This window comes from Salmo trutta, chromosome 14 (genome assembly GCF_901001165.1).
Source record: "Salmo trutta chromosome 14, fSalTru1.1, whole genome shotgun sequence".
Lineage (NCBI taxonomy): Eukaryota > Metazoa > Chordata > Actinopteri > Salmoniformes > Salmonidae > Salmo > Salmo trutta.
In genome coordinates, this window is record NC_042970.1 from 28,566,216 (window position 1) to 28,590,799 (window position 24,584).

The 24,584-nt window shown below is 44.4% G+C and overlaps 1 protein-coding gene across 1 annotated transcript in view; it reads left to right on the plus strand.

The window, feature by feature from the left end:
• Positions 1–24,584, plus strand: part of LOC115207737 (multiple epidermal growth factor-like domains protein 6) — a 93,817-nt gene that overhangs the window by 65,526 nt on the left and 3,707 nt on the right. Inside the window, exons 6-30 of the mRNA XM_029775177.1 lie at positions 9,008–9,130; positions 10,548–10,673; positions 12,112–12,234; positions 12,346–12,468; positions 12,583–12,720; positions 13,530–13,652; positions 13,989–14,111; positions 14,248–14,424; positions 14,845–14,976; positions 15,089–15,217; positions 15,325–15,453; positions 16,273–16,407; positions 18,875–19,009; positions 19,135–19,260; positions 19,380–19,511; positions 20,544–20,672; positions 20,794–20,925; positions 21,063–21,191; positions 21,526–21,654; positions 21,792–21,920; positions 22,057–22,185; positions 22,951–23,079; positions 23,273–23,401; positions 23,526–23,654; positions 23,783–23,914. Of these exons, the coding sequence (XP_029631037.1) occupies positions 9,008–9,130; positions 10,548–10,673; positions 12,112–12,234; positions 12,346–12,468; positions 12,583–12,720; positions 13,530–13,652; positions 13,989–14,111; positions 14,248–14,424; positions 14,845–14,976; positions 15,089–15,217; positions 15,325–15,453; positions 16,273–16,407; positions 18,875–19,009; positions 19,135–19,260; positions 19,380–19,511; positions 20,544–20,672; positions 20,794–20,925; positions 21,063–21,191; positions 21,526–21,654; positions 21,792–21,920; positions 22,057–22,185; positions 22,951–23,079; positions 23,273–23,401; positions 23,526–23,654; positions 23,783–23,914 (3,270 nt within the window). The remainder of the gene's footprint in view (positions 1–9,007; positions 9,131–10,547; positions 10,674–12,111; positions 12,235–12,345; positions 12,469–12,582; positions 12,721–13,529; positions 13,653–13,988; positions 14,112–14,247; positions 14,425–14,844; positions 14,977–15,088; positions 15,218–15,324; positions 15,454–16,272; positions 16,408–18,874; positions 19,010–19,134; positions 19,261–19,379; positions 19,512–20,543; positions 20,673–20,793; positions 20,926–21,062; positions 21,192–21,525; positions 21,655–21,791; positions 21,921–22,056; positions 22,186–22,950; positions 23,080–23,272; positions 23,402–23,525; positions 23,655–23,782; positions 23,915–24,584) is intronic.

The following is a 24,584-nucleotide window of genomic DNA, read 5'->3' on the forward strand; positions in this document are numbered from 1 at the left end:
AATAAGCCACACAGATCAAAAATTCCACTTACTCAAGGATCTTTGTTTTTGCTCAGCTTGATGTTTTCCATTGGAGAATGTCTGTAATTCGTTGAATACATGGCAGTGATAAGTTCAATATGTAGCTACGCCCAGCCCTGAGGAGAAGCCTGTTTGGTATGCTGTGCAGCATGAATGCTAACTGAAGGAGCCAATAATGATTTTTAAAGACTTTATGTTGTGGTTATTAAGATTGCTAATAGGCATGTTATCACAGCTGGGGGTAATACCACTCTCTATGGACATCTGCTCTGATGTCTAATGGACAAAAACATATCAGCTCATTAATAAATTCAGAATATTTACTGAACTTAAAAACCTAAAAAGCCTGCTTTCAGTGCCTGTGTGGACAGCACTGTAATGGATGTAGGAAGATGCAGTATGTGTATGGTATGTCTAACAGCATAGGGATGGTGAGTGCATTCCTACTGTATGACTGACAGTCTCTGTAGATGGTGCTGAGCTGCCTGAGATGTGGCAGGCCTACAGGCCTGTCCATCTCAACTAAAAACCCAGAAGTAATACCTCACCTTGTGAGGATAACAGCACTAAGACTTTTCCTAAAATGTTTTATGAGATTGGAGAACACATTAGGAAGGATCTGAGACCATTCCTCCATACAGAGTCTTTCCAGATCCTTGATATCCTTCGTTTCACTTATGGACTGCCCTCTTCAAAACAAACCACAGGTTTTCAATGGGGTTCAAGTTTGGAGACTGAGATGGCCATTGGCAAATTATGATTTTGTGGCCAATTAACCATTTCTTTGTGGATTTGATGTGTGCTTGGGGATATTGTCTTGATGGAAGATCCCCTTGCGGCCAAGTTTCAGCCTCCTGGCAGAGGCAACCAGGTTTTTGGCAAAAATGTCCTGGTACTGGGTAAAGTTCATGATGCTGTTGACTTTAACAAGGGCCCCAGGACCAGTGGAAGCTAAAATGTAGCCCAATAACATCAAAGATCCACCCTCATGTTTTACTGTATGTTATTGTTCTTTCTCGTCTGCTTATACATTCTCATTTAGACCCCAAACCCACCACTGGTGTGCGTCGCCAAAGAGCTCTAATTTCATGTTATCCAACAAATGTAAACGCCTGGATTTGCTAAATGGCGTTGGTACTTGGATTGGAACCAGTGCTGTGGTCAGATGACATGAAAATAGAGCTCTTTGGCCACGCACACCAGTGGTGGGTTTGGGGTCTAAATGAGAATGTATAAGTAGAAAATAACCCCATACCAGCTTCAGAGTTCTTTATATGAGCCATTTTTGTACAAATCGTGACACTTGTTTTTGACCACGTTCATGCATTATTTTTCAACCCAATAAAGACCTGTCATGGTTCAGCCTCCACTGTTTAAATGTATGTGTTGGCAAGGGATGAGAGACTCCTGAGTAGATGGGGTCACTGCAAGATTCATTCTTTTCTCTGATGTTTGCTTTCCAAATATAACATTGTACCCTTGGCCCTCTGGCTATATTGTACTTTGGCAGGTATTTCTTACATTTGTATATCAAAAGAATAGTTGAGTTATTTTATAACAAATCTTCTTTTCACATTCCTTCTAGTACCTGCATGCCATATCCTATAAATCAATCACATGTTTTCACATATATCAGCCTTTGAAGTGGCAGGAAAAGCATTGCCAACTATAGTCCTAAATCACTATCATTTTAAATATTGGCTTTTTAACACTCACAATAATGTAATTTCTGTCAAATACGATATCATTCTTCCAATGGTACATTATTGTAGCATGTGTGATCATAGGCTTGAGCATGTGGGCTACTTTGAGGAGAGTGTGGAAGAGAGGAGGAGGAGGAGGAGGAGGGCCTTAAATGTCCAGGACATGGGAGACAGACATGGTGGAGGAGGCAGGCAGAGAGAGCGAGGGCGAGACTAAAAAGAGAGAGATATAGAGGGGGGAGAAATCAGAGGGAGCAAGAAGTTGTTCTGCCTTTAAACAAGATGTGACTTAAATGAAAAATCAAAACAGGGTTTAGAACTTTTGTATATTCATGTCTTGTTTTAATGTATCTCAAACAGTATTGTAGTTGTCATTTTGTAAATTGCATGTGGGCTTATGTTAGCATTTTTTGGGCCATAAATACATTTTTTCTATCTGTGAGAATATATAGTAGGCTAGTTCTTGGACATGGCATTGTCAGGATGGTTGATGCTCCTCATGGGGTGTTTTGGGGCTCATATATATCCAGTCTTGGGTGCTAAAAATCTGTACCACCGCTATCATAGAAGGATTTGCTATATGCCTGACTGCTTCCATGGATATAATGGCTACAACATGGGATATCATGGGCCAGGTGAGTGCTACAGTACACTCCACACTTCTGTTGTTATGTTTAGCCTTGCATGGGCAATACTGCCTATAAATGATATCTCAGTGGGTTTATGTCATAGCATGTTACACTATTGTTGATTTTAAGTAATTTTAACTGAATGAATTTTTTTAACATTTTATTTATTTTTAGCAAATGCACTTATCCAGAGCGACTTACAGTAGTGAATACATACATTTCATTTCATGCATTTTTTTTGTATTGGCCCCCCAGGGGAATCAAACCCACAACCCTGGCGTTGCACACACCATGCTGGCATTGCAACCACCATGCTCTACCAACTGAGCCACAGGGAAGACATTTATTTGACCTTTATTTATACAGGTTTTTCTCATTGAGATAACATCTCTTTTCCAAGAGAGACCTGGTCCAATAGCAGCAGAGGAAACAACGTTTCAGACAAAACAACTTACATACACTAATAGAACATTAAACACAACTATAAACACACATACAGTACAACAAAAACATTATACATTAAAAACACAAACGTCTTGACTAAAAACAGCTGGCCTAAAAACAATTACACTCTTCTATGATATATACATCCATCAAGTGTTTAAACTCCACCAACGAAACTAGATCATCGCATTTTAAAATGTTCATGACAGAATTCCAGGACCACGGAGCTAGGTAACTAAAACTATTTCTACCATGTCCTGTTCTAATTTTTGGTACTGTTAGAAGCAAATCAGAATGGGACCGTAATTGATATTTATTTACTGACCTGACTAAAAATGAACAGAGATAAAATGGCATTTTACCCAATATGGCCTTATAAATCAGTGTATACCAGTGTTTAAGCCTATGCAAGGTCAATGACGACCAGCCAACAGCGCTGTAGAGATCACAATGATGTGTTAGATGTTTCTGATTTCTAATGAACCTGAGGGCTGCGTGATACACTGAATCAAGTGCTCTCAGGGTAGTGGCTGAGGCCTGCATATATATAACATCACTAAAATCTAAAACCGACAGTAATGTACATCGTACCAGCTCCTTCCTGGCCTCAAAAGAAAAACAAGCCTTATGCCGGTACTGACTGCTCTACCAACTGTGGCTCAGTTGGTAGAGCATGGTGTGTGCAACGCCAGGGTTGTGGGTTTGATTCCCACGGGGGGCCAGTACAAAAATAATTAAATAATAATAAAATAATGCGTGAAATGTATGTAGTCGCTCTGGATAAGAGCGTCTGCTAAATGACTCAAATGTAAATGTAATAAAATCCTATTTTCAGCTTGAGCTTCCTTACCAAGTTCTCTTCATGCACAGTGAAGCTCAGCTTATCATCAACCCACACACCCAAATATTTGTACACTTTAACTTGCTCTATAGTATGTCCAGCCAATGTAGCAATGACATGATTTGTAACATGCCTGGCATTTGAATATACCATGCATTTTGTTTTACCGGAATTTAGAATCAGCTTTAAATCATACAGATTCTATTGTATGATGTTAAATGGTCTTTGGGCAATTTCAAAAGCTAAAGATAAACTACTACCACTTGAAAAAAGAACAGCATCATTGTAAGTCGCTCTGGATAAGAGCGTCTGCTAAATGACTTAAATGTAAATGTAAATGTATCTGCATAAAAATGATCATCCGCTGTTTCAATAAGATCCCCAATGTTGTTGATCTACAAAATGAACAACAGTGGGCCCAAAATAGAACCTTGCGCAACACCTGAGCACACCTCTATGGACTCAGATTTACAACCATCCGCCATTACACATTGTGTACGATTTAACAAATCAATAAAAACAGACACACAATGTAACTTCTTATCAAGAGCACAATGGATGTCATTTAAAACCTTCAATGTTGCTGAAACAGTGCTGTGGCCAGACCTAAAACCTGATTGCATTCCATTTAAGATATTGTTTTCTTGGAAGTAGACCTTTAGCTGCCTACTAACTAAGGACTCCAGTACCTTTGACAGTACAGACAATTTTGATATGGGTCGATAGTTGTCAAGCAGCGAAGGATCTCCACCTTTCAGGAGAGGCAGTACAAAAGCAGATTTTCATAACCTGGTGATTTCCTTAACATCAAGCGTGAGGTTAAAAATACATGTTAAGGGTGGGAGCAATGATGTCTGCAGCTAGGTGTAGGAGGCGGGGGTCTAGTTCATCAGGGCCAGGGGATTTTTTCCCATCAATTTCTTTCAGGGCTTTACACACCTCTGAAACAGAGAAGGATGAAAAGGAGAACCTGGTGGAGGAGTACACAGGGGTGTCTGGTAAATTCATAGGGGGCTCAATTATACCTTTGACTTTTTCAAATAAACTGCCTGCATCTAAAAAATGCGTATTCAAGGCTTTCAGAATGGAGGTTCTCTCAGTTACAATCTGTGTATCGACCAACAATTGTTTGGGAAGCTGTGTATCTTTTTTGCATTCCAAACCCTTCACTACTTGCCAAAATTTGGATGGATTATTTAACCTTATGATTAAGAGGTCATCTGGGTCAAGCTTTCCCCTATATAATATTTTCATCCAGATCATTAGACCAAGCCTGAACAACTCTTCCCATCACTTTCAGTTGGATGACAGGTGTACTATTGTGCACTCTAGTAGGATCATGTTTTATGTTATGTCAGCAATGCAGAGGAAGTCTCAGTGTTATCAGTCTACTCCTACTATGGAGATGGACTGGTGCCCTTGTGTGTATCCCGGCACTGCCCACATAACTCCAGTAGAAGTGGAGGCTTGGAGATAAGAAGTCTTCACATGAAATATGCATGTAGAAACCCACGTTTAGTAATGCTAACATAAATATGACATGACTCCAGTTGTAAACTTAACAGGTCTTGTCACTATAAAAAATTACTAAACACTTTCAGTTTGAGAGTTACTACGTTTGAGAGTTACTTCAGTGCAGCTCTGGAAGATAGACAGTCAAACTCTGGTTTATGTGAATGGGTCCAATATCTTACATGCAGTACATCGTCCTATATCTGGCTGCATGAGTCAGGTGCATCCTAATTTGTATTCAAACCACACAACTGAGAATCAGCTAGAAATCCATGTAGATTTCCTGCTTGGAGAAATACCAAAGCTAAACTATTTTCCCATGAATAGTGAAAACTGGCACAATGGCTACTGGCCTGATGGCTGCTGTAAGCCTGTGGCTGCTGTAAGCCTGTGGCTGCTGAGGCTTTGGGACCATGCTCTGTGGAATCATGTTCTAGACATGGAAACCAGCCTAGAGAGCTTTTACAGGATGCCATGGTCCACAGGGAAACAGCGCCACATCTTTGGAGTGATTTCATTAAAAACCAAACAAAAACATGCTGCATGGACAGAAAAGAGAGCACCCATCTGCCTGCCAGCTTTCCTGGATGGAACTGAGCTGAATTTTGGCAGCAGTTTGGAGCTAAATTGGTATAATGTGTAGAGGATGTACTCTGTCCCAAAACACCATCTTAAAAGATGCCTCCAATGGGAGTGGATGGGTTCATCTATAGACAGAACTAGAGATGAGGAATACTGGTGGTGTAGGATGTACAGCACAGTAAGGACTGAAATGGTTGCATGCTTCTCTAACCCACTGCACAGTGCACACTATGGCTTGGCTTAGTGTTTCTGATTATACAGTATTTAAATCTGTTCTGTTGGGGTTACAAGCAGCAAGGCCAAAAATAAATATTCATAAAATCTCCCTCTCCATTATGTAGGTATTGTAACCTCCAGGGGAGGGCTTCTGTTCCCTCCCAGAATCCACTGTGATACATTTTGTTCTGGATGTGATCACAGACTGTTAGTGTCTATCAGGCTGCTTTCATGTCAGACAGACATCGCTGGGGTGCCGTGTAATGACGGCAATGGAGCTCAGCTGTGCCAGTCCAGATCCCACATAGCGTGCCACCAGCCACCAGGGCTCTGGGAGGGGAGGGGGTTCTCTGGGCTCTCTCCGTCTGGTACTGTGCCTCTGGATCTCATTTTCCCCTCCATGGCTCCAAGTGCATGAAAAGAGAAAGATTGATCATGTTAGGCAGAGTTAAGTCACCACTGAAAAGGGGGATGTGGCAGCATGACAGTGTAATGACATTAGCACACAATGAGTACATTACTGTTCCAATTGAGGAGTCTATTATTGTTATGAGGCTTTTTATGTGTGATGAATGTTCATTATTGCTGAATATTACAAAGGAGAAATAGATCATGAAACATTTGGGATTTGCCTTCAGTAACTCGAGTAGTGCATAACACATGACTTCACAATTTCATATTGTTCACAATGCAAAGCACAACACAATGACATAATTAAGTGATAATGCCCTCGAAGACAGTGTTTGGAGGATACATTGGCACGGGTGTTGTTAGGCCTGAGACAAAGTCAAGGGCCGGCAAACCGTGCCGATATATCCTCCAAACACCGGCTTCGAGGGCATTACCACTTTTATACAACGGCTTACCAACATATTCAAATAATGATTTATATATTTTCATTGAAAAAAATATTTTGATTAATTTATTCATATTATTTTTATTTGATTAATTTATTCATCCTTCCACAAGATATAGTCCCGACACAAATCTAGGGTTGCTACCCAAGCTGGTTGGTTGTTCGTTCTATCGGTTCGGTTGTCAGAGCTGCGACTCAGTCATTAAGTCTTTTTTTTCTGTGTCTGTAGATGGTACCCAGTCGTTTGTTCTAAATGTTCTATTGCCATACTGGCTGGCAACGTTCTTGTCCCTTTCTTGTAGCTAGCCAACTACGGCTAACTTACAGTCACGTCAAACAGTGCAGCCAGAATAACAACAAAGTAGCTGCATTTGTTTGAGCTGTTTTCTGGTGACATTTATTTGCATACGTCAATAGAATACACCTGGCATAGAAAATGTCCTCTGTTGTTCAGAGGAGCTAGCCAACAACACAGCTAACACAATCACCTCAAACTGAAGCTGGGAAGACTGCAAACTAGCTGCACTTCATTTCGTTTGACCTGTTTTCTTTTGACATTTCTTTGTGTATATCCATAACAATTATGCTGACTCATGATTTCGACTGGCTGAGAAAAGTTGCCTAGCTGTCTGTTTCATCCCGGCTCCCGACACCTTCATTTCTTTGGGACAGCTGGAAATCAAATTTCAATAGTGAAACCATTTTATTTATTTTTTTACCTTTATTTAAGTAGGCAAGTCAGTTAAGAACAAATTCTTATTTTACAATGATGGCCTACCGGGGAACAGTGGGTTAACTGCCTTGTTCAGGGGCAGAACGACAGATTTTTACCTTGTCAGCTTGGGGATTCGATCCCGCAACCCCAGTGCAGTTTTAACCAATCAGCATCCAGGATTAGACCCACCCATTGTATAATAAGAACTAAACAATGGGAAGAGGATAATATTATAGAAAGTTGTCTACTAAGTCTTCCCTATCTTTCCTCTTGTTTAAAAAAAACATTTTTTTCACAGAGGTTAAGCTGAATTCTTGAAATAGTTTCTTCTTGAAGATAAATTCTCTGTGAGTGGTCTTACTGAACTCCTCTGAGCGGCACATAACTCATTCTGCCTTAGTTATTTCAACTGGCCCCAACCATCAGTCATTTTATGGTGTGTTACTTATTGTATAGACAGTCAGATTGGCCGGAAACTGTTCACATCATAGTGATTCACAAGCCTAATTTAAGGACTGTACGAACCTTCCGACATACTGAATGTTACCAGTCAAAACAGAACGGTCCACCTCCGATATCACTGGGGCTCAGTTATGGCTGGCCTACGATTATTTGTTAACCCCTTGCATGAGCTATAAACTGGAAATGAGTTTTTAACATTTTGAAATGACATTGCAGAAAGGACAAGTAGTATTTTTTCCCCCTGTTTAGTCTCCGTGATAAAGAACATCTGTCTTAATTTGTTTATAATCTCAGTGTTTGGTTTGGTGGAATGTCTATGTTTTGTGTGCTTCGATTTGGGTTCCCAAATGCTCCTGTGACATGTCCCTGAGATTGATAGCGAGAGTACAGGAATTTTAATTTGGATTTAACTGTTCAGTAGTTGTTACCACATGGAGGAGTTGTTTGTTTGGGCACTGGTGCACTGGCGGAGTACTTGTACCCTCATCCATCTTACTCCTTCCTCTTGGAGGGTGGCAGGTAACCTTGCGGTTAAGCGCATTGGGCCAGTAACCGAAAGGTCGCTGGTTTGAATCCCAGAGCTGACTAGGGGAAAAATCTGTCTGTGCCCTTGAGCAAGGCACTTAATTAGGGCTGGGACGATACCAGTATTGCAAAAAAATGATTCACTGTCAATAATAAAACACGAACACGAGCTGTTTTCCTGAAGAAGTTAAATCCGTTTTGTGTTTTATTTCCTTGCCATGATACTAACGAGTTTGAGATACTGGTATCGTACCGGCCCTGCACTTAACCCTAAATGCTCTTGTAAGTCGCTCTGGATAAGAGAGTCTGTAAAATGCCAAATGAAAAATGTAGGAGCGTATCTTTCTCCTAAAGCTGAGTCTAAATTCCTGTCTCAGCACATGGAAGCTTTCTGGAGCTGATTATTCAGCGGTACCTTTCTGATAATGAGACAACCTCTAGGACAATTTATATAAATTCCCTTCCTCGCTCTGTGTGTGTGTGTGGTGCGTGGCCCTGCAGATATTGATGAGTGCCAGGTCTATAACGGGGGCTGCCAGCACAGATGCGTGAACACCAGGGGCTCCTATCACTGTGAATGCAACCCAGGCTCTCGACTCCATGTGGATGCACGCACCTGCATCGGTGAGTAACAACAGCCCCCAGTGGACAATTAACCTGATAACCCTATGTTATACAACATCATCATGATATACAAACCACAAACATATGGTGTCATTCTAGTCACTGGAAGCTGTTGGAAAACCCAGGGCCAGGTAGGAGTTAGTATAGGCCTGAGGAACTACAGTATAGAAAGGTCTCAGTTTAGTCGAAAAGCCAATCCTTCTCTACATTTCATTCTGTCAGTGTGGTATTTAAAGTCTTAGGCAATCTCATAGAGGCCGCTGGCCTAACTCCGTGTGAGATCCATTTACCCTCCAGCTCTCCTGCCTGTGTGTTTACGTTGTACCTGTAACTTGTCTCTATCATCGCCGAGATGCACGGCTCAGTGTACAGCCCCAAGGCTTTTAAAAACAGCTGTTAGCACATGAGTATAAACTCAATCTCAATGCACACAGCTTGGAATGTACACAGGGCGTCTTCTCTGACATTTAGAATGGAAATGTATGCTGCTTGTCTTGGCTTTGGCACAATGTATATGATATGAGTATAGGAATGAAACAGGATAGATAGGGGGACCCTAGTGTCACAGAGTTATGTGATGGCTGCAGTGTGGAGCACAGGGGATGATGACTGATTGCACTAATAATCACAATGCACATGTGGACTGTCTCAGGGGTGATGCTTATCTGTGAGTCTGCATATCTTTCTCCTGACAGAGGTCTGGGAACTGTGCTCTACCACTGGATGGGATGGATAGTGTACATCCCTCTCTTGCGAGAGAGAGAGTTGCATACCAATAGCCACATACGCAGGAGAGGAAAGGAACACCAGATGTCTTCCGATATCAATTCAACACATCAGTCATTTTTTCATATCCAGCTCATGGCTTTCCAGGAGCGGTCCACCTAATCAAGCAGATGGATGCATACTGTGTCCAGCCAGTGTAGTTGATGGAGGGATCTAACAGTTTCAGATGGTGGATGGGCTCTGGTCTGTCCCTCACTTTATCAAAACACCATTAAACAACACCTGCTGTTAAAACCTCTACTTAATGTTCTCCCAGAGAACCAGGTCAAGCAGAGACATGCTATGGCTGCATGGGAGAGACAAAGAGATGTAGAAAGCAGAGATCAGTCAGTGAGCTGGCTCTGGCTTCAACTCATCATCTCAGAGTTTCCTTCACCACTGAGGACCTTCCTTCCGCTGTCTGTGTGATTATTGGCCCTTCAGGCCTGTTGATGGCTCTTTACTGGGTCAGAGTAGAACAAACCACTGAGGTGTTTAGCACAGTGTTTGTGTTGGTAGCACTTCTGAGCTTGCAGCCTTTCAGAAAGAGCAAAGGATGCGGAGTAAAGGGTAGAAGGGTTACTGTGAAAATGCAATGGATCTCCTCCCACAATATAACAAACATGTATTGTATCTGTGTGTCTGTGTCCAGCTGTCCAATCATGTGGCATCAGTAATGGAGGATGTGAGCATTTCTGTGTACAGCAGACCCCCACTGCCTTCCGCTGCCGCTGTAGAGCCAACTACGTGCTTGCTGACGATGGAAAGCACTGCAAACGTGAGTGTACCCATCCTCTGGTCTTTCTACACTACTATGCACCCAACAGCACTCACATACTCACTCACAGATGAATAATCTATCCAAGCACTTGCCAAGTACTGAAATCCTCTCCAGGTGAAAATAACATTTCAACCAATTAAAAACAAATAAGAAATAAGCTCCCACGTCACATTTAATGGCGTTTCCTTTCACTCTCCCAGTGAATCGTTGGATCTCAGGTCTGACATGGGAAACTACAGATTACGTATGTTTAGTTGAAAGACTGCATAGCAGGCAAGTTGACAGAGTGTGATGTCACATTTTATTGTAAACATATGGTTTTCTCTTTTTCATCACAAATATAGGCTACATTACTGATCGTGAATGCACACTGAGCGAAGTGCACACTGTCTTTGGCTGAAGATGGATGCAGTGCAGAGAGAGAGAGCAGCTTTCTGTGCATGTTGAGTGACGGGCAGCTAAGAGAGAAAGCAGCCTGATACAGACATGAAACTAACTGTGGATAACCATGCTTGCAGGAGCTTTAAGCTGTAACTATACAATTGCAACATGTCTAAGTAATGGATAGACGGAGAGGGGAGAGTGTAAGCATGATACAAGCACGACAGCATTTAGAGAGTTGAGGGAAGGATATTTGTGAATCCAAGGTGTCATTTTGAAGGGTTTGTCATAACACTATAGATTCATGGCTGCCAATAGTTCATGTCCAACAAAATGTCGGAGGAAGGGTAAGTTGGACTTCCATTCAGGAGATGAGACGTTAAATTAGTGTGAATACGACCCTGATTTGAAGTGTTCACTCGTCTTTCCTGTTTTCTCAACATTAGTTAACATTATGCTCTGACAGCCCAAGACTCAGACATGGAATGTCTGGCCCTCTTCTCTCTCGTTCTCGTTCTCTCTCTCGTTCTCTCTCTCTCTCTCTCTCTCTCTCTCTCTCTCTCTCTCTTTCTCTCTCTTGCTGAGTGCTGAGGTAGACTAGTTCTCTCTGAGGGAAGGAAGATTATAATTTTTGAATAATTACTGTCTTTTAGACACTTTTACGTTGTAATGGTTGGCCAGGACCAGCTTCCTCTAATTTCTACAGTGCTGAAGCTTCTCACTCCAGCTGCTGTAGTGTACAGGACAGGTTAAACGCACACAAATATGCAGAAAAGCACTCAGCCCAGTGTAGAGTTGGGACCTTTGTCTTGAGTAGATGTGTCAGTGTGTATTCAAAGTACTTCTGCATTTTAGATAAAAGTCCTCCCCTTCCCACTGATTTTTTAAATTGAACCTTTATTTAACTAGGCAAGTCAGTTAACAACAAATTCTTATTTACAATGACAGCCTACCAATTGTGTGCCGCCTTACGATTATATTTGTTAGAAATGTAAAATATTTTTCAAGATAAAGTGCTGTCAACATTAAACGTTGTGTGTCTGCTATGTTAAAGTGGAGAATCCATGTCGTGATAAGAATGGCGGCTGCCAGCAAGACTGTCTTATTGATGGTGGCAAGACCCACTGTGACTGTAGAAATGGGTACAAGCTGGCAGAGGACAGGAAGACCTGTGAGGGTAAGATGTCCACCTGTTAACTACTGCACTACTGTTCATACAGGGTCAATCATGTCTCTGTATTTAAGTTCTAGAATAGATCCGTATATACTCTTTGTTTATCTGTCCCAGATATTGATGAGTGTGAGTCTGAACAGACGGGATGTGCTCATGCCTGCCACAACACCCCGGGCTCCTTCGCCTGTGTGTGTGACACTGCCTACGAGCTGGGAGCAGACGGACGCCAGTGCTACCGTGAGTTTGGCTCCTATAATCGTCATCATCTCTTTGCCTGTTTGAAATGATCTGAAATGTACAAAATGTTTCAATCAGAAGTAATGGGAGTGTCATCTCGTGTTTCTGTGGCAGGGATTGAGATGGAGATCGTCAACAGCTGTGAGAGCAACAATGGAGGCTGCTCCCATCACTGCCAGCACTCCACTGGCGGCCCTGTCTGCAGTTGTAACCAGGGTTTACGACTGGAGGATGACCTCAAGACCTGTGTCGGTCAGTCTAGAGACTAACCTTTACCATTCAGAGATTAACCTTTACCATTCAGCTCAGCTAAGATCAGTCTAGAGACTAACCTTTACCATTCAGAGCTGAACCTTTACCGCTCAGATCAGTCCTTTACCATTCAGTCTAGAGACTAACCTTTATCATTCAGTCTAGAGACCAACCTTTATCATTCAGTCTAGAGACTAACCTTTATCATTCAGTCTAGAGACTAACCTTTACCATTCAGTCTAGAGACTAACCTTTACCATTCAGTCTAGAGACTAACCTTTATCATTCAGTCTAGAGACCAACCTTTATCATTCAGTCTAGAGACTAACCTTTATCATTCAGTCTAGAGACTAACCTTTATCATTCAGTCTAGAGACCAACCTTTATCATTCAGTCTAGAGACTAACCTTTACCATTCAGTCTAGAGACTAACCTTTATCATTCAGTCTAGAGACTAACTTTACAGTTCAGTCTAGAGACTAACCTTTACAGTTCAGTCTAGAGACTAACCTTTACAGTTCAGTCTAGAGACTAACCTTTACAGTTCACTCTAGAGACTAACCTTTACAGTTCAGTCTAGAGACTAACCTTTACAGTTCAGTCTAGAGACTAACCTTTTCCATTCGGTCTAGAGACTAATCTTTACCATTCATTCTAGAGACCATTCAGCTCAGATCGGTGTTGGTCAGTCTAGAGATTAATCTTTACCCTTTAACTCAGGTCAGTTTAACATGTGCCTGGTTTGTAACATATCACAATATCATGATCATCCGAGTAATGCTTTTCATTGTGTGTGTTTTGTTTGGCAGACCTGGACGAGTGTGGAGAGGGAAGTTCATGCTGCGAACAGGACTGTACCAACTACCCTGGGGGCTATGAGTGTTACTGCACAGCGGGCTACCGCCTCAACTCAGATGGATGTAGCTGTGATGGTATGTTCACCCTCTATAACCTTAGAATAGTGATCTAGTGGGGCACTCATTATACAATATAACTGTGGAACCTGGATTACTTCCAGTTGAACTTATAATATGTACATGATGCTGTAACATTTTAGTCATGTTTCAAATCAAATCAAAGTTTATTTGTCACAGGGAAATGCTTGTTTGTTGAAAAGGAAGTGTATTCTTTGGTTTTCTGTACATTGTTTATTACATAACAACATTTATTCAACTCTAAATTTGCCATTTATATCAATTAACATGACTGAGGAGCAGTGTTTTTGTAAAGTAACTGGACTCTGGACTGTGTGTGTGTGTGTTGTGTAGATGTGGATGAGTGTCTGGCGGCCAACGGTGGCTGTGATCACACATGCCAGAACACCGCCGGCTCCTTCCAGTGTTTCTGCCGCCAGGGCTTCCGTCTGGACGAGGACCGACGCTCCTGTGAACGTGAGTTACACCAATCAAATGACATGTTGTTGCCTAGGGCCACAGCACCATCACACTCCATGTGGACATCCTGGTAACCTTTTACTCTCTCTCTCTGTTTGTCTGTCTCTTTCTCTGTCTCTCTCTTACTCTGCAGCGCTGGGGAATACAGTTGAGGCCCTGTCTAGTGGGGGCCAGGATATTGTGGGGACCCTGGCTCAGCCCCAGCTTGCCCTGCTGCAGGACTACAACCAGCCCCTGGAGCGCTATGATGACTATGAGGATGATGATGCTAGAGAGCTGCTGGCTGAGAGCATGCTAGCAGAGAAATTTGGTGAGCCACTGAACCCAAACACAGACACTTTGGGCCTGGATCTTATTAGCTCTGTGTCTGAGCAACAGGAGGTAGACTGCCAGACCTCCTTATTTGCTTACTAGTTACTGGGCAATTAAATACCCCACAGCAGGAGGCAAATTGGTTAGCCTTATATTCTGAGGCTGTTTTTTGTATACCTCTGTAGTAATGGGGAAGCATATAAACTGTGGCAGGGGGCTATGGCAGAGAGCCATAGGATCTGTTTTGTGTTGTTCCTTGATTTATTAATGTGAAAACAGTAATCAGTATTGTATTTTTTAAGGTCATCTCACCAGGGGTTGCTAGGAAGAATTTAGTTGAAGATTTGCAAATCCCTAACCACAAGCAGATCTTTTTCTAGAATGTTATAGTCAGTAATCTCTTCTGTCCTGTGTGCAGTGTGTCTGAACAACATGTTTGGCCATGACTGCAGCCTGACCTGTGAGGACTGCTCTAACGGAGGGCTGTGTGGCCCAGGGAGGGATGGATGTCACTGTCCCGATGGATGGACAGGCCTCATCTGCAACCAGAGTCAGTATATACGCACAGTGTACACAGACACTGCACTCTCAACACAGTAAATCACTAATCTGATCAATCTTGTCTGTGTGTTTCTCTATAACGTTTTATTCTATTCTAACAGCTTGTTCCGAGGGATCCTTCGGCAGGAACTGCTCATTCCCCTGTAAGTGTAAGAACGGAGCCACCTGTGACCCTGTCACTGGGAACTGTCGCTGCCCACCTGGGGTCAGTGGAGACATGTGCCAGGATGGTGAGTAACTACTGGTTAACAGATACTGTACATACAAAAACATTCCCAGTTATTCACACACCATTGAAACGTTCAGTTGCCTGATAACAATGTGTTGTTGTCTGTAGGCTGTCCTAAGGGCTTCTATGGGAAACAGTGCAATAAGAAGTGTAACTGTGCCAATAACGGGCGCTGCCACCGCACCTACGGAGCCTGTCTGTGTGACCCTGGACTCTACGGGAGGTTCTGCCATCTACGTGAGTCACTCACACTGCTGACCCCTCACCTCTAATCTCTACCTACACTGAGTGTACAAAACATTAACAACACCTTCCTAATATTGAGTCGTTCGCCTCCTTTTGCCCTCTGAACAGCATCAATTCATCGGGTCATGGACTCTGCAAGGTGTCGAAAGCGTTCCACAGGGATGCTGGCCCATGTTGACTCCAATGCAAGTGTTGAGCGTGAAAAACCCGGCAGTGTTGAAGTTCTTGACACAAACTGATGCACCTGGCACCTACTGCCATACCTCGTTCATAGGCACTTAAATCTTTTGTCTTGCCCATTCACCCTCTGAATGGCACACATACACAATCCATGTCTTAATTGTCTCAAGGCTTAAAAATCCTTCTTTAACCTGTCTCCCCCCTTCATCTACACCCTGCTGGTCATCTATGAACATTTGAACATCTTGGCCATGTTCTGTTATAATCTCCACCCGGCACAGCAAGGAGAGGACTGGCCACCCCTCATAGCCTGGTTCCTCTCTAGGTTTCTTCCTAGGTTCCGGCCCTTCTAGGGAGTTTTTCCTAGCCACCATGCTTCTACATCTGCATTGCTTGCTGTTTGGGGTTTTAGGCTGGGTTTCTCTACAGCACTTTGTGACATCAGCTGATAAATACATTTGATTGCTTGAAGTGGATTTAACAGGTGACATCAATAAGGGATCATAGCTTTCACCTGGATTAACCTGGTCAGTCTATGTCATGGAAAGAGCATGTTTTGTATACTCAGTGTATATCGATAACATTCAGGTCTTATTCAATATTTTTCATGTTATCTCCTTCCCTATCCAGTGTGTCCCAAGTGGGCCTTTGGACCGGGCTGTTCAGAGGAGTGTGAGTGTGTCCAACAGAACACTCTGGAGTGTCACCGTCGCCACGGCACCTGCATCTGCAAGCCCGGTTGGCAAGGCAACGCGTGCAGGGAAGGTCAGTGGCAGGAAAAATGTATGCTCATCTTCCTCATCACACACTGTTCTGTAGCTGTAGATGCAGCCCTTTACATCCCACACTGTTCTGTAGCTGTAGATGCAGCCCTTTACATCACACACTGTTCTGTAGCTGTAGATGCAGCCCTTTACATCCCACACTGTTCTGTAGCTGTAGATGCAGCCCTTTACATCACACACTGTTCTGTAGCTGTAGATGCAGCCCTTTACATCACACACTGTTCTGTAGCTGTAGATGCAGCCCTTTACATCACACACTGTTCTGTAGCTGTAGATGCAGCCCTTTACATCACACACGGTTCTGTAGCTGTAGATGCAGCCCTTTACATCCCACACTGTTCTGTAGATGCAGCCCTTTACATCACACACTGTTCTGTAGCTTTAGATGTAGCCCTTTACATCACACACTGTTCTGTAGCTGTAGATGCAGCCCTTTACATCACACACTGTTCTGTAGCTGTAGCCCTTTACATCACACACTGTTCTGTAGCTGTAGATGCAGCCCTTTACATCCCACACTGTTCTGTAGCTGTAGATGCAGCCCTTTACATCACACACTGTTCTGTAGCTGTAGATGCAGCCCTTTACATCACACACTGTTCTGTAGCTGTAGATGCAGCCCTTTACATCACACACTGTTCTGTAGCTGTAGATGCAGCCCTTTACATCCCTCACACTGTTCTGTAGCTGTAGATGCAGCCCTTTACATCCCTCACACTGTTCTGTAGCTGTAGATGCAGCCCTTTACATCCCACACACTGTTCTGTAGCTGTAGATGCAGCCCTTTACATCACACACTGTTCTGTAGCTGTAGATGCAGCCCTTTACATCCCACACTGTTCTGTAGCTGTAGATGCAGCCCTTTACATCCCACACTGTTCTGTAGCTGTAGATGCAGCCCTTTACATCCCACACGGTTCTGTAGCTGTAGATGCAGCCCTTTACATCACACACTGTTCTGTAGCTGTAGATGCAGCCCTTTACATCACACACTGTTTTGTAGCTGTAGATGCAGCCCTTTACATCCCACACTGTTCTGTAGATGCAGCCCTTTACACCACACACTGTTCTGTAGATGCAGCCCTTTACATCACACACTGTTCTGTAGCTGTAGATGCAGCCCTTTACATCACACACTGTTCTGTAGCTGTAGATGCAGCCCTTTACACCACACACTGTTCTGTAGATGCAGCCCTTTACATCACACACTGTTCTGTAGCTGTAGATGCAGCCCTTTACATCACACACTGTTCTGTAGCTGTAGATGCAGCCCTTTACATCACACACTGTTCTGTAGCTGTAGCCCTTTACATCACACACTGTTCTGTAGCTGTAGCCCTTTACATCACACACTGTTCTGTAGCTGTAGATGCAGCCCTTTACATCACACACTGTTCTGTAGCTGTAGATGCAGCCCTTTACATCCCACACACTGTTCTGTAGCTGTAGATGCAGCCCTTTACATCCCACACACTGTTCTGTAGCTGTAGATGCAGCCCTTTACATCCCACACACTGTTCTGTAGCTGTAGATGCAGCCCTTTACATCACACACTGTTCTGTAGCTGTAGATGCAGCCCTTTACATCCCACACTGTTCTGTAGCTGTAGATGCAGCCCTTTACATCCCACACTGTTCTGTAGCTGTAGATGCAGCCCTTTACATCCCACACGGTTCTGTAGCTGTAGATGCAGCCCTTTACATCACACACTGTTCTGTAGCTGTAGATGCAGCCCTTTACATCACACACTGTTTTGTAGCTGTAGATGCAGCCCTTTACATCCCACACTGTTCTGTAGATGCAGCCCTTTACATCCCACACGGTTCTGTAGCTGTAGATGCAGCCCTTTACATCACACACTGTTCTGTAGCTGTAGATGCAGCCCTTTACATCACACACTGTTCTGTAGCTGTAGATGCAGCCCTTTACATCACACACTGTTCTGTAGCTGTAGATGCAGCCCTTTACATCACACACTGTTCTGTAGCTGTAGATGCAGCCCTTTACATCCCTCACACTGTTCTGTAGCTGGAGATGCAGCCCTTTACATCCCACACTGTTCTGTAGCTGTAGATGCAGCCCTTTACATCACACACTGTTCTGTAGCTGTAGATGCAGACCTTTACATCCCACACTGTTCTGTAGCTGTAGATGCAGCCCTTTACATCCCACACTGTTCTGTAGCTGTAGATGCAGCCCTTTACATCCCACACTGTTCTGTAGCTGTAGATGCAGCCCTTTACATCACACACTGTTCTGTAGCTGTAGATGCAGCCCTTTACATCCCACACACTGTTCTGTAGCTGTAGATGCAGCCCTTTACATCACACACTGTTCTGTAGCTGTAGATGCAGCCCTTTACATCACACACTGTTCTGTAGCTGTAGATGCAGCCCTTTTGTAGGGATTTATGTGTCTAACTTTCCTCTCCTCCGCCCCCTCCTCAGAGTGTGACCCAGGCACGTTTGGCCCAGGCTGTGAGAACAAATGTGAGTGCCCGCCCAGAGTGTCTTGTGATCATGTGACCGGGCAGTGCCAACGCCTGTGCCCGGCTGGTCGCCGTGGAGACAACTGTGATCAAGGTAGGTTGTCCTGTTGGTCATATGGGAGGGGCATAATTCTCTGATGTCATGGGGTCACTATGTAGGAATATCGTATGCTGCCTCTCTTAGTAAGACTACCATTGTCTCTCCGTCCTCTCCTTTAGCCTGTCCAGAGGGGAGGTTTGGGCCAAGTTGCACTCAAGCCTGTGAATGCTCAGGGGCTCCATGTGACAGAGTGAGTGGCCAGTGCCAGTGTCCTGCAGGAACATCAGGAAAACGCTGTGAGAATGGTAAGAGAACAATCAGATCATTAAGTTGAGTTGATTTTATCATGTCACCTGACAACTATGTCAAAACATTGTGATATATTGATGATGACGCTAACTCATACTCTTTATTTGTGCTATAGTGTGTGTGAAGGGCTTCTGGGGTGCGGGATGCCGTGAGGCCTGTCCAGCCTGTGAGAATGGAGGAGTGTGTGACAAACACAACGGCACCTGTTCCTGTCCTCCTGGGCACATGGGCCGGCTCTGTCAGAACTGTGAGTATGAGTGAGCCAATGGAAGAACTGTGAGTATGAGTGAGCCAATGGAAGAACTGTGAGTATGAGTGAGCCAATGGAAGAACTGTGAGTATGAGTGAGCCAATGGAAGAACTGTGAGTATGAGTGAGCCAATGGAAGAACTGTGAGTATGTGTGAGCCAATGGAAGAACTGTGATTAAAGATTCTTGTGGTAGTTGTGGTTTAATTTGAGAAAGAGACGTTAAAAGATTGATGAGCTTGTTGTGGGCCATTAAAACATCAACCACACCACATTCCCCTCCGTCTGAGCCACAGACGGGTCATAAACACTGTGTTTTCACAGAGAAGGAAAATGTTATTCTTGTGTAACCAGCGGTTTTCTTGTTAAATGCTGTCAGATGCTTGCATGTCATTTCGACCAGTGTCATGGGAACTTACCGTACGGTATTCCAATATGTGTGTTCACAGTATGTAGAGTATGTGTGACTCCTTGGCTCACAGTGCTTTATCATACAGTATGTTTGTGTGACTCCTTGGCTCACAGTGCTTTATCATACAGTATGTTTGTGTGACTCCTTGGCTCACAGTGCTTTATCATACAGTATGTTTGTGTGACTCCTTGGCTCACAGTGCTTTATCATGCAGTATGTTTGTGTGACTCCTTGGCTCACAGTGCTTTATCATGCAGTATGTTTGTGTGACTCCTTGGCTCACAGTGCTTTATCATGCAGTATGTTTGTGTGACTCCTTGGCTCACAGTGCTTTATCATACAGTATGTTTGTGTGACTCCTTGGCTCACAGTGCTTTATCATACAGTATGTTTGTGTGACTCCTTGGCTCACAGTGCTTTATCATGCAGTATGTTTGTGTGACTCCTTGGCTCACAGTGCTTTATCATGCAGTATGTTTGTGTGACTCCTTGGCTCACAGTGCTTTATCATACAGTATGTTTGTGTGACTCCTTGGCTCACAGTGCTTTATCATGCAGTATGTTTGTGTGACTCCTTGGTTCACAGTGCTTTATCATACAGTATGTTTGTGTGCTGTAGCATGTCCGACAGGACGGTTTGGTGTTGGATGCCAGCTGCGCTGCCTGTGTGAAAACAGAGGGCGCTGCCACCCTGTCACAGGCCGTTGTACCTGTGCCCCTGGCTGGGCCGGACACAACTGCAGGAAAGGTAGAGTGGGTGTGGCATTGAACACAGTCTCGAATGAATACAAATAAATAAATATAGCTTACTCTCACTGAATGTAAACTGTTCAATTAAAATGTCTCCTGTTTTTTTGTTTCCATGGCAGCCTGTGATGCCAGGTACTGGGGGGTGGACTGTGCTGAGAAATGTGACTGTAGGGATGACGATGGGAGCTGTGATGCGGTGACGGGCCAGTGTAACTGTGAGGCCGGCTACACCGGGACACGATGCTATGACAGTATGTGTGTGAGAGTCCTCAACCAAAATATCTGATAGCAGGTGTTTGTGGGTTGTTTCCTTTCAGTCTAGTCTTAGTACTATCTCAGAACACACACCTATCACTCCCTACTGTACCTGTGTTAATCTGTGTCTCAGAGTGTCCAGTGGGCTATTTTGGGCTAGGCTGTCTGCATCACTGTCAGTGTGACAACAAGGGGACATGTGACCATGTGAGCGGAGCCTGCACCTGTCTGGTGGGCTGGACTGGAACCTTCTGTGAGAAACGTAAGAGAACCTCCCAAAATCTCTCTAACCCTTATCCAGAACACAAACTATAAATCGTACCACAGACTGAACTGTATCTGTAATTCAGTACAATTAACCTATAGGAATCATTGAGTTATTAACATTGTGGATTGATATGCTTTATTGTTTGCTGAGAAGTAAAGGCTCTGTGTGTGTGTATGTGTGTGTGTGTGTGTGTGTGTGTGTGTGTGTGTGTGTGTGTGTGTGTGTGTGTGTGTGTGTGTGTGTGTGTGTGTGTGTGTGTTTGTGTGTGTGTGTGTGTGTGTGTGTGTGTGTGTGTGTGTCTGTCCATGCGTGTGTGTGTATGTTTTAGCCTGTCCCCAGGGCTTCTATGGGTTGGACTGCCAGGAGAAGTGTGTGTGTGTGAACGGAGGTCACTGCAGCCATGTCACTGGGGTGTGTGTGTGTCCTGCAGGGTGGATTGGTCCTACCTGCAACCTGAGTTAGTATTGGACTTCCCACACTTCAGACAGCCTACAATATAAAACATTTCATGTCAGATATGTATTACCAATTTGTGTTTAACATTGATATGATTTGTTCTTTAGAAGTAAACAGTTTCTTATCTTTTTGTTGCAGCATGCCAGGCTGGTTTCTACGGGGAGAGCTGCAGCCAAACCTGTGGTTGCCATAACAATGGTAGCTGCCACCCGGCGAGCGGGCAGTGTGTGTGTACACCAGGCTGGACAGGGCCAAGCTGCTTACAGGGTGAGTGTGGACAGGGAGAATAGGAGCAGATCACTACTCCTATCTTACTATCCACAATACATTCCATGTGTCCTGTAAAGAAAATATTTGTAGGGCTATAAAGTAATGAACATGGGTCTACCATTTTCCCCCCTAGAATGCCTAGTAGGCTTCTATGGAGCAGACTGCTGCCAGCGTTGCCTGTGCCAGAATGGAGCCACGTGTGACCGAATCAGTGGGCAGTGTACGTGTGCCAGCGGGTGGATGGGCGCAGCCTGTGAGCTAGGTGAGTGGTACTGAAACAGCCATAGAGTCACCATGACCCTAAGTGACCATACTCATGCCTTACTACCATATAATATCATGTTCTGTGACTGTTGACCTAAAGCATTTATCCAATCAGGATAATTGTTCCCCATTCAGTTACTAGAAATACAGGCTATGGAAAAGCATCAGGCTCTGGCTGGAGTAGTCTGGACAGACATGCCTAAGAATAGCATTACCTGAAATGGTAGAAACCATTTAGAACATTGGCCCTGTGGTTTGTTTTACTGTATTCAGGAAACAAATGAGTCTAATTTGCCCTGGCTTAGCTCATTTGTTTTTGCCTGGTGCTGTTCCCTGGCAGTGTGTGTGACACAGAGCTGCATGCTCCTCAGACCACAGACAGTCTGCTAGACCACAGTCTCCTGTCTGCCCTGCAAACATCTCCCTCTAGACCAACGCACAGAGGCTCTATTTCACCACTCTACTCTGCATCACACACTATCCTCCCATAGCACCCATATAAACCTTTCCATGGGTCGTCCATGCCAAACTCAGCCCCAGGCCCCGTATTCCACTCCAGGCACAGGAAACATCTAATGCTGCTGCTGTGTTGCCTAGCAACTCCACTCTGTGGTTAGTTATCACCTCCTGGAGCCAACGTCCTGCTAGGTCAAACCACCGGGTTTGGAGAAGGTATTGCTGTCCTCAGCAGAAACACTATAGAAACCCTGTTAGCCTGTGGTTGGTTCCACTGCTCTGATGTGATGTCATGTTGACGTTACAGAGTGTGGAGCGGAGCAGTTTGGGGCCGACTGCCAGCAGCATTGTCAGTGTGAGAACGGGGGACAGTGTGACAGACAGACGGGCAAGTGCACCTGCAGTCCTGGCTGGGTCGGAAAGCGCTGTGAAAAAGGTGAGAGAGAGAGACAGAGAAGCGGACATTTACTGTCTTTGTGATCATCAGTGTTGGGTGCAGTGAACACAGCAGTGAACACAGCAGTGAACACAGCAGTGAACACAGCAGTGAACACAGCACCTCTTGTGAGTGAATCTTCTTATCACATCCAATCTCTGAGTTCCTCCTCTCTCCTTTTCCTCCCCCTCAGCCTGTGGGTCAGGCCTGTTTGGAGCTGGCTGTGAGGAGAGCTGTCAGTGTGAGCATGACGCCCCTTGTCACCACGTCACCGGGCACTGCCTCTGTCCACCAGGTTGGAGGGGACCCCTTTGTGACAAAGGTAGCCTAGTTTTAATGTTGACAACTTTTTATATTGTCATAGCCTGTTGCACACAGGTTATCGCTGAAAGGAGTTTCAGCCATACATGTTCAGGATTTTTAATGCCGCTCCTTTTCACCTCCAGCCTGTCTACCTGGTGCCCATGGCAAGGGCTGTGTGCAACGCTGCACCTGTCCCCAGGGTACTTCCTGTCACCATGTCTCTGGGGAGTGTGGCTGTCCCCCTGGATTCACTGGCAATGGCTGTGAACAGAGTGAGGACTGTACTACCCTCTCAGCTTTTCTCCTCTCTGTCAATCTGGACTTTCAGCTGTAATGTCTCCTTTTACATGTTGCTTACCTCTGTCTGTCTGTCTGTCTGTCTGTCTGTCTGTCTCACCAGCCTGTCTGTCAGGGACATATGGGCTCAACTGTAACCAGGTGTGCCAGTGTTCTGAGACCAACCAGCTCTGCCACCCAGTGACTGGGTTTTGTTACTGCGCCCCAGGCTTCCAGGGTCCTAAATGTAACCAGGGTATGTATTGTACACTACCACGCTCCGCTGGTACCAACTCAGAGGCCTTGTTGTTAGAGTGTCCACCCTGAGATTGGAAGGTTGGGAGTTCGATCCCTGGCCAAGTCATACCAAAGACTGAAAAAAGGGCCCTGATGCATCTCTGCTTGGCATTAAGGCACATTTTTTCAACTAGGCAAGTCAGTTAAGAACAAAATCTTATTTACAATGACGGCCTACCCCGGCCAAACCCTAACCCGGACGACGCTGGGCCAATTGTGCGCCGCCCGATGGGACTCCCAATCATGGCCGGTTGTGGTACAGACTGGAATCGAACCAGGGTCTGTAGTGACGCCTCTAGCACTGAGATGCAGTGCCTTAGACTGCTGCGCCACTCGGGAGCCCCCAGAAACTACAGCCTCCTCTTGCAGCATGAACTGTCATGTTGTCCACCCAATCAAAAAGAATTAAGGTGCACACAGTTCGAGAGACAAATTTGAGGTGCCAGACAGTGACATTCAATACCGCCTTGCACACTCTTGCCTGCAGCTAGCTGATATAGGGTGTAATCATTAGTCCAACAGTTGCAAACAAAAGTTTCTATTGGACAAATTCTGGTATGTTTATGCCCGTTTTTGCTCCGTTTGCTTCCATTTAAGAAACAGAATCGTCGGAATGAATACACCCCTGA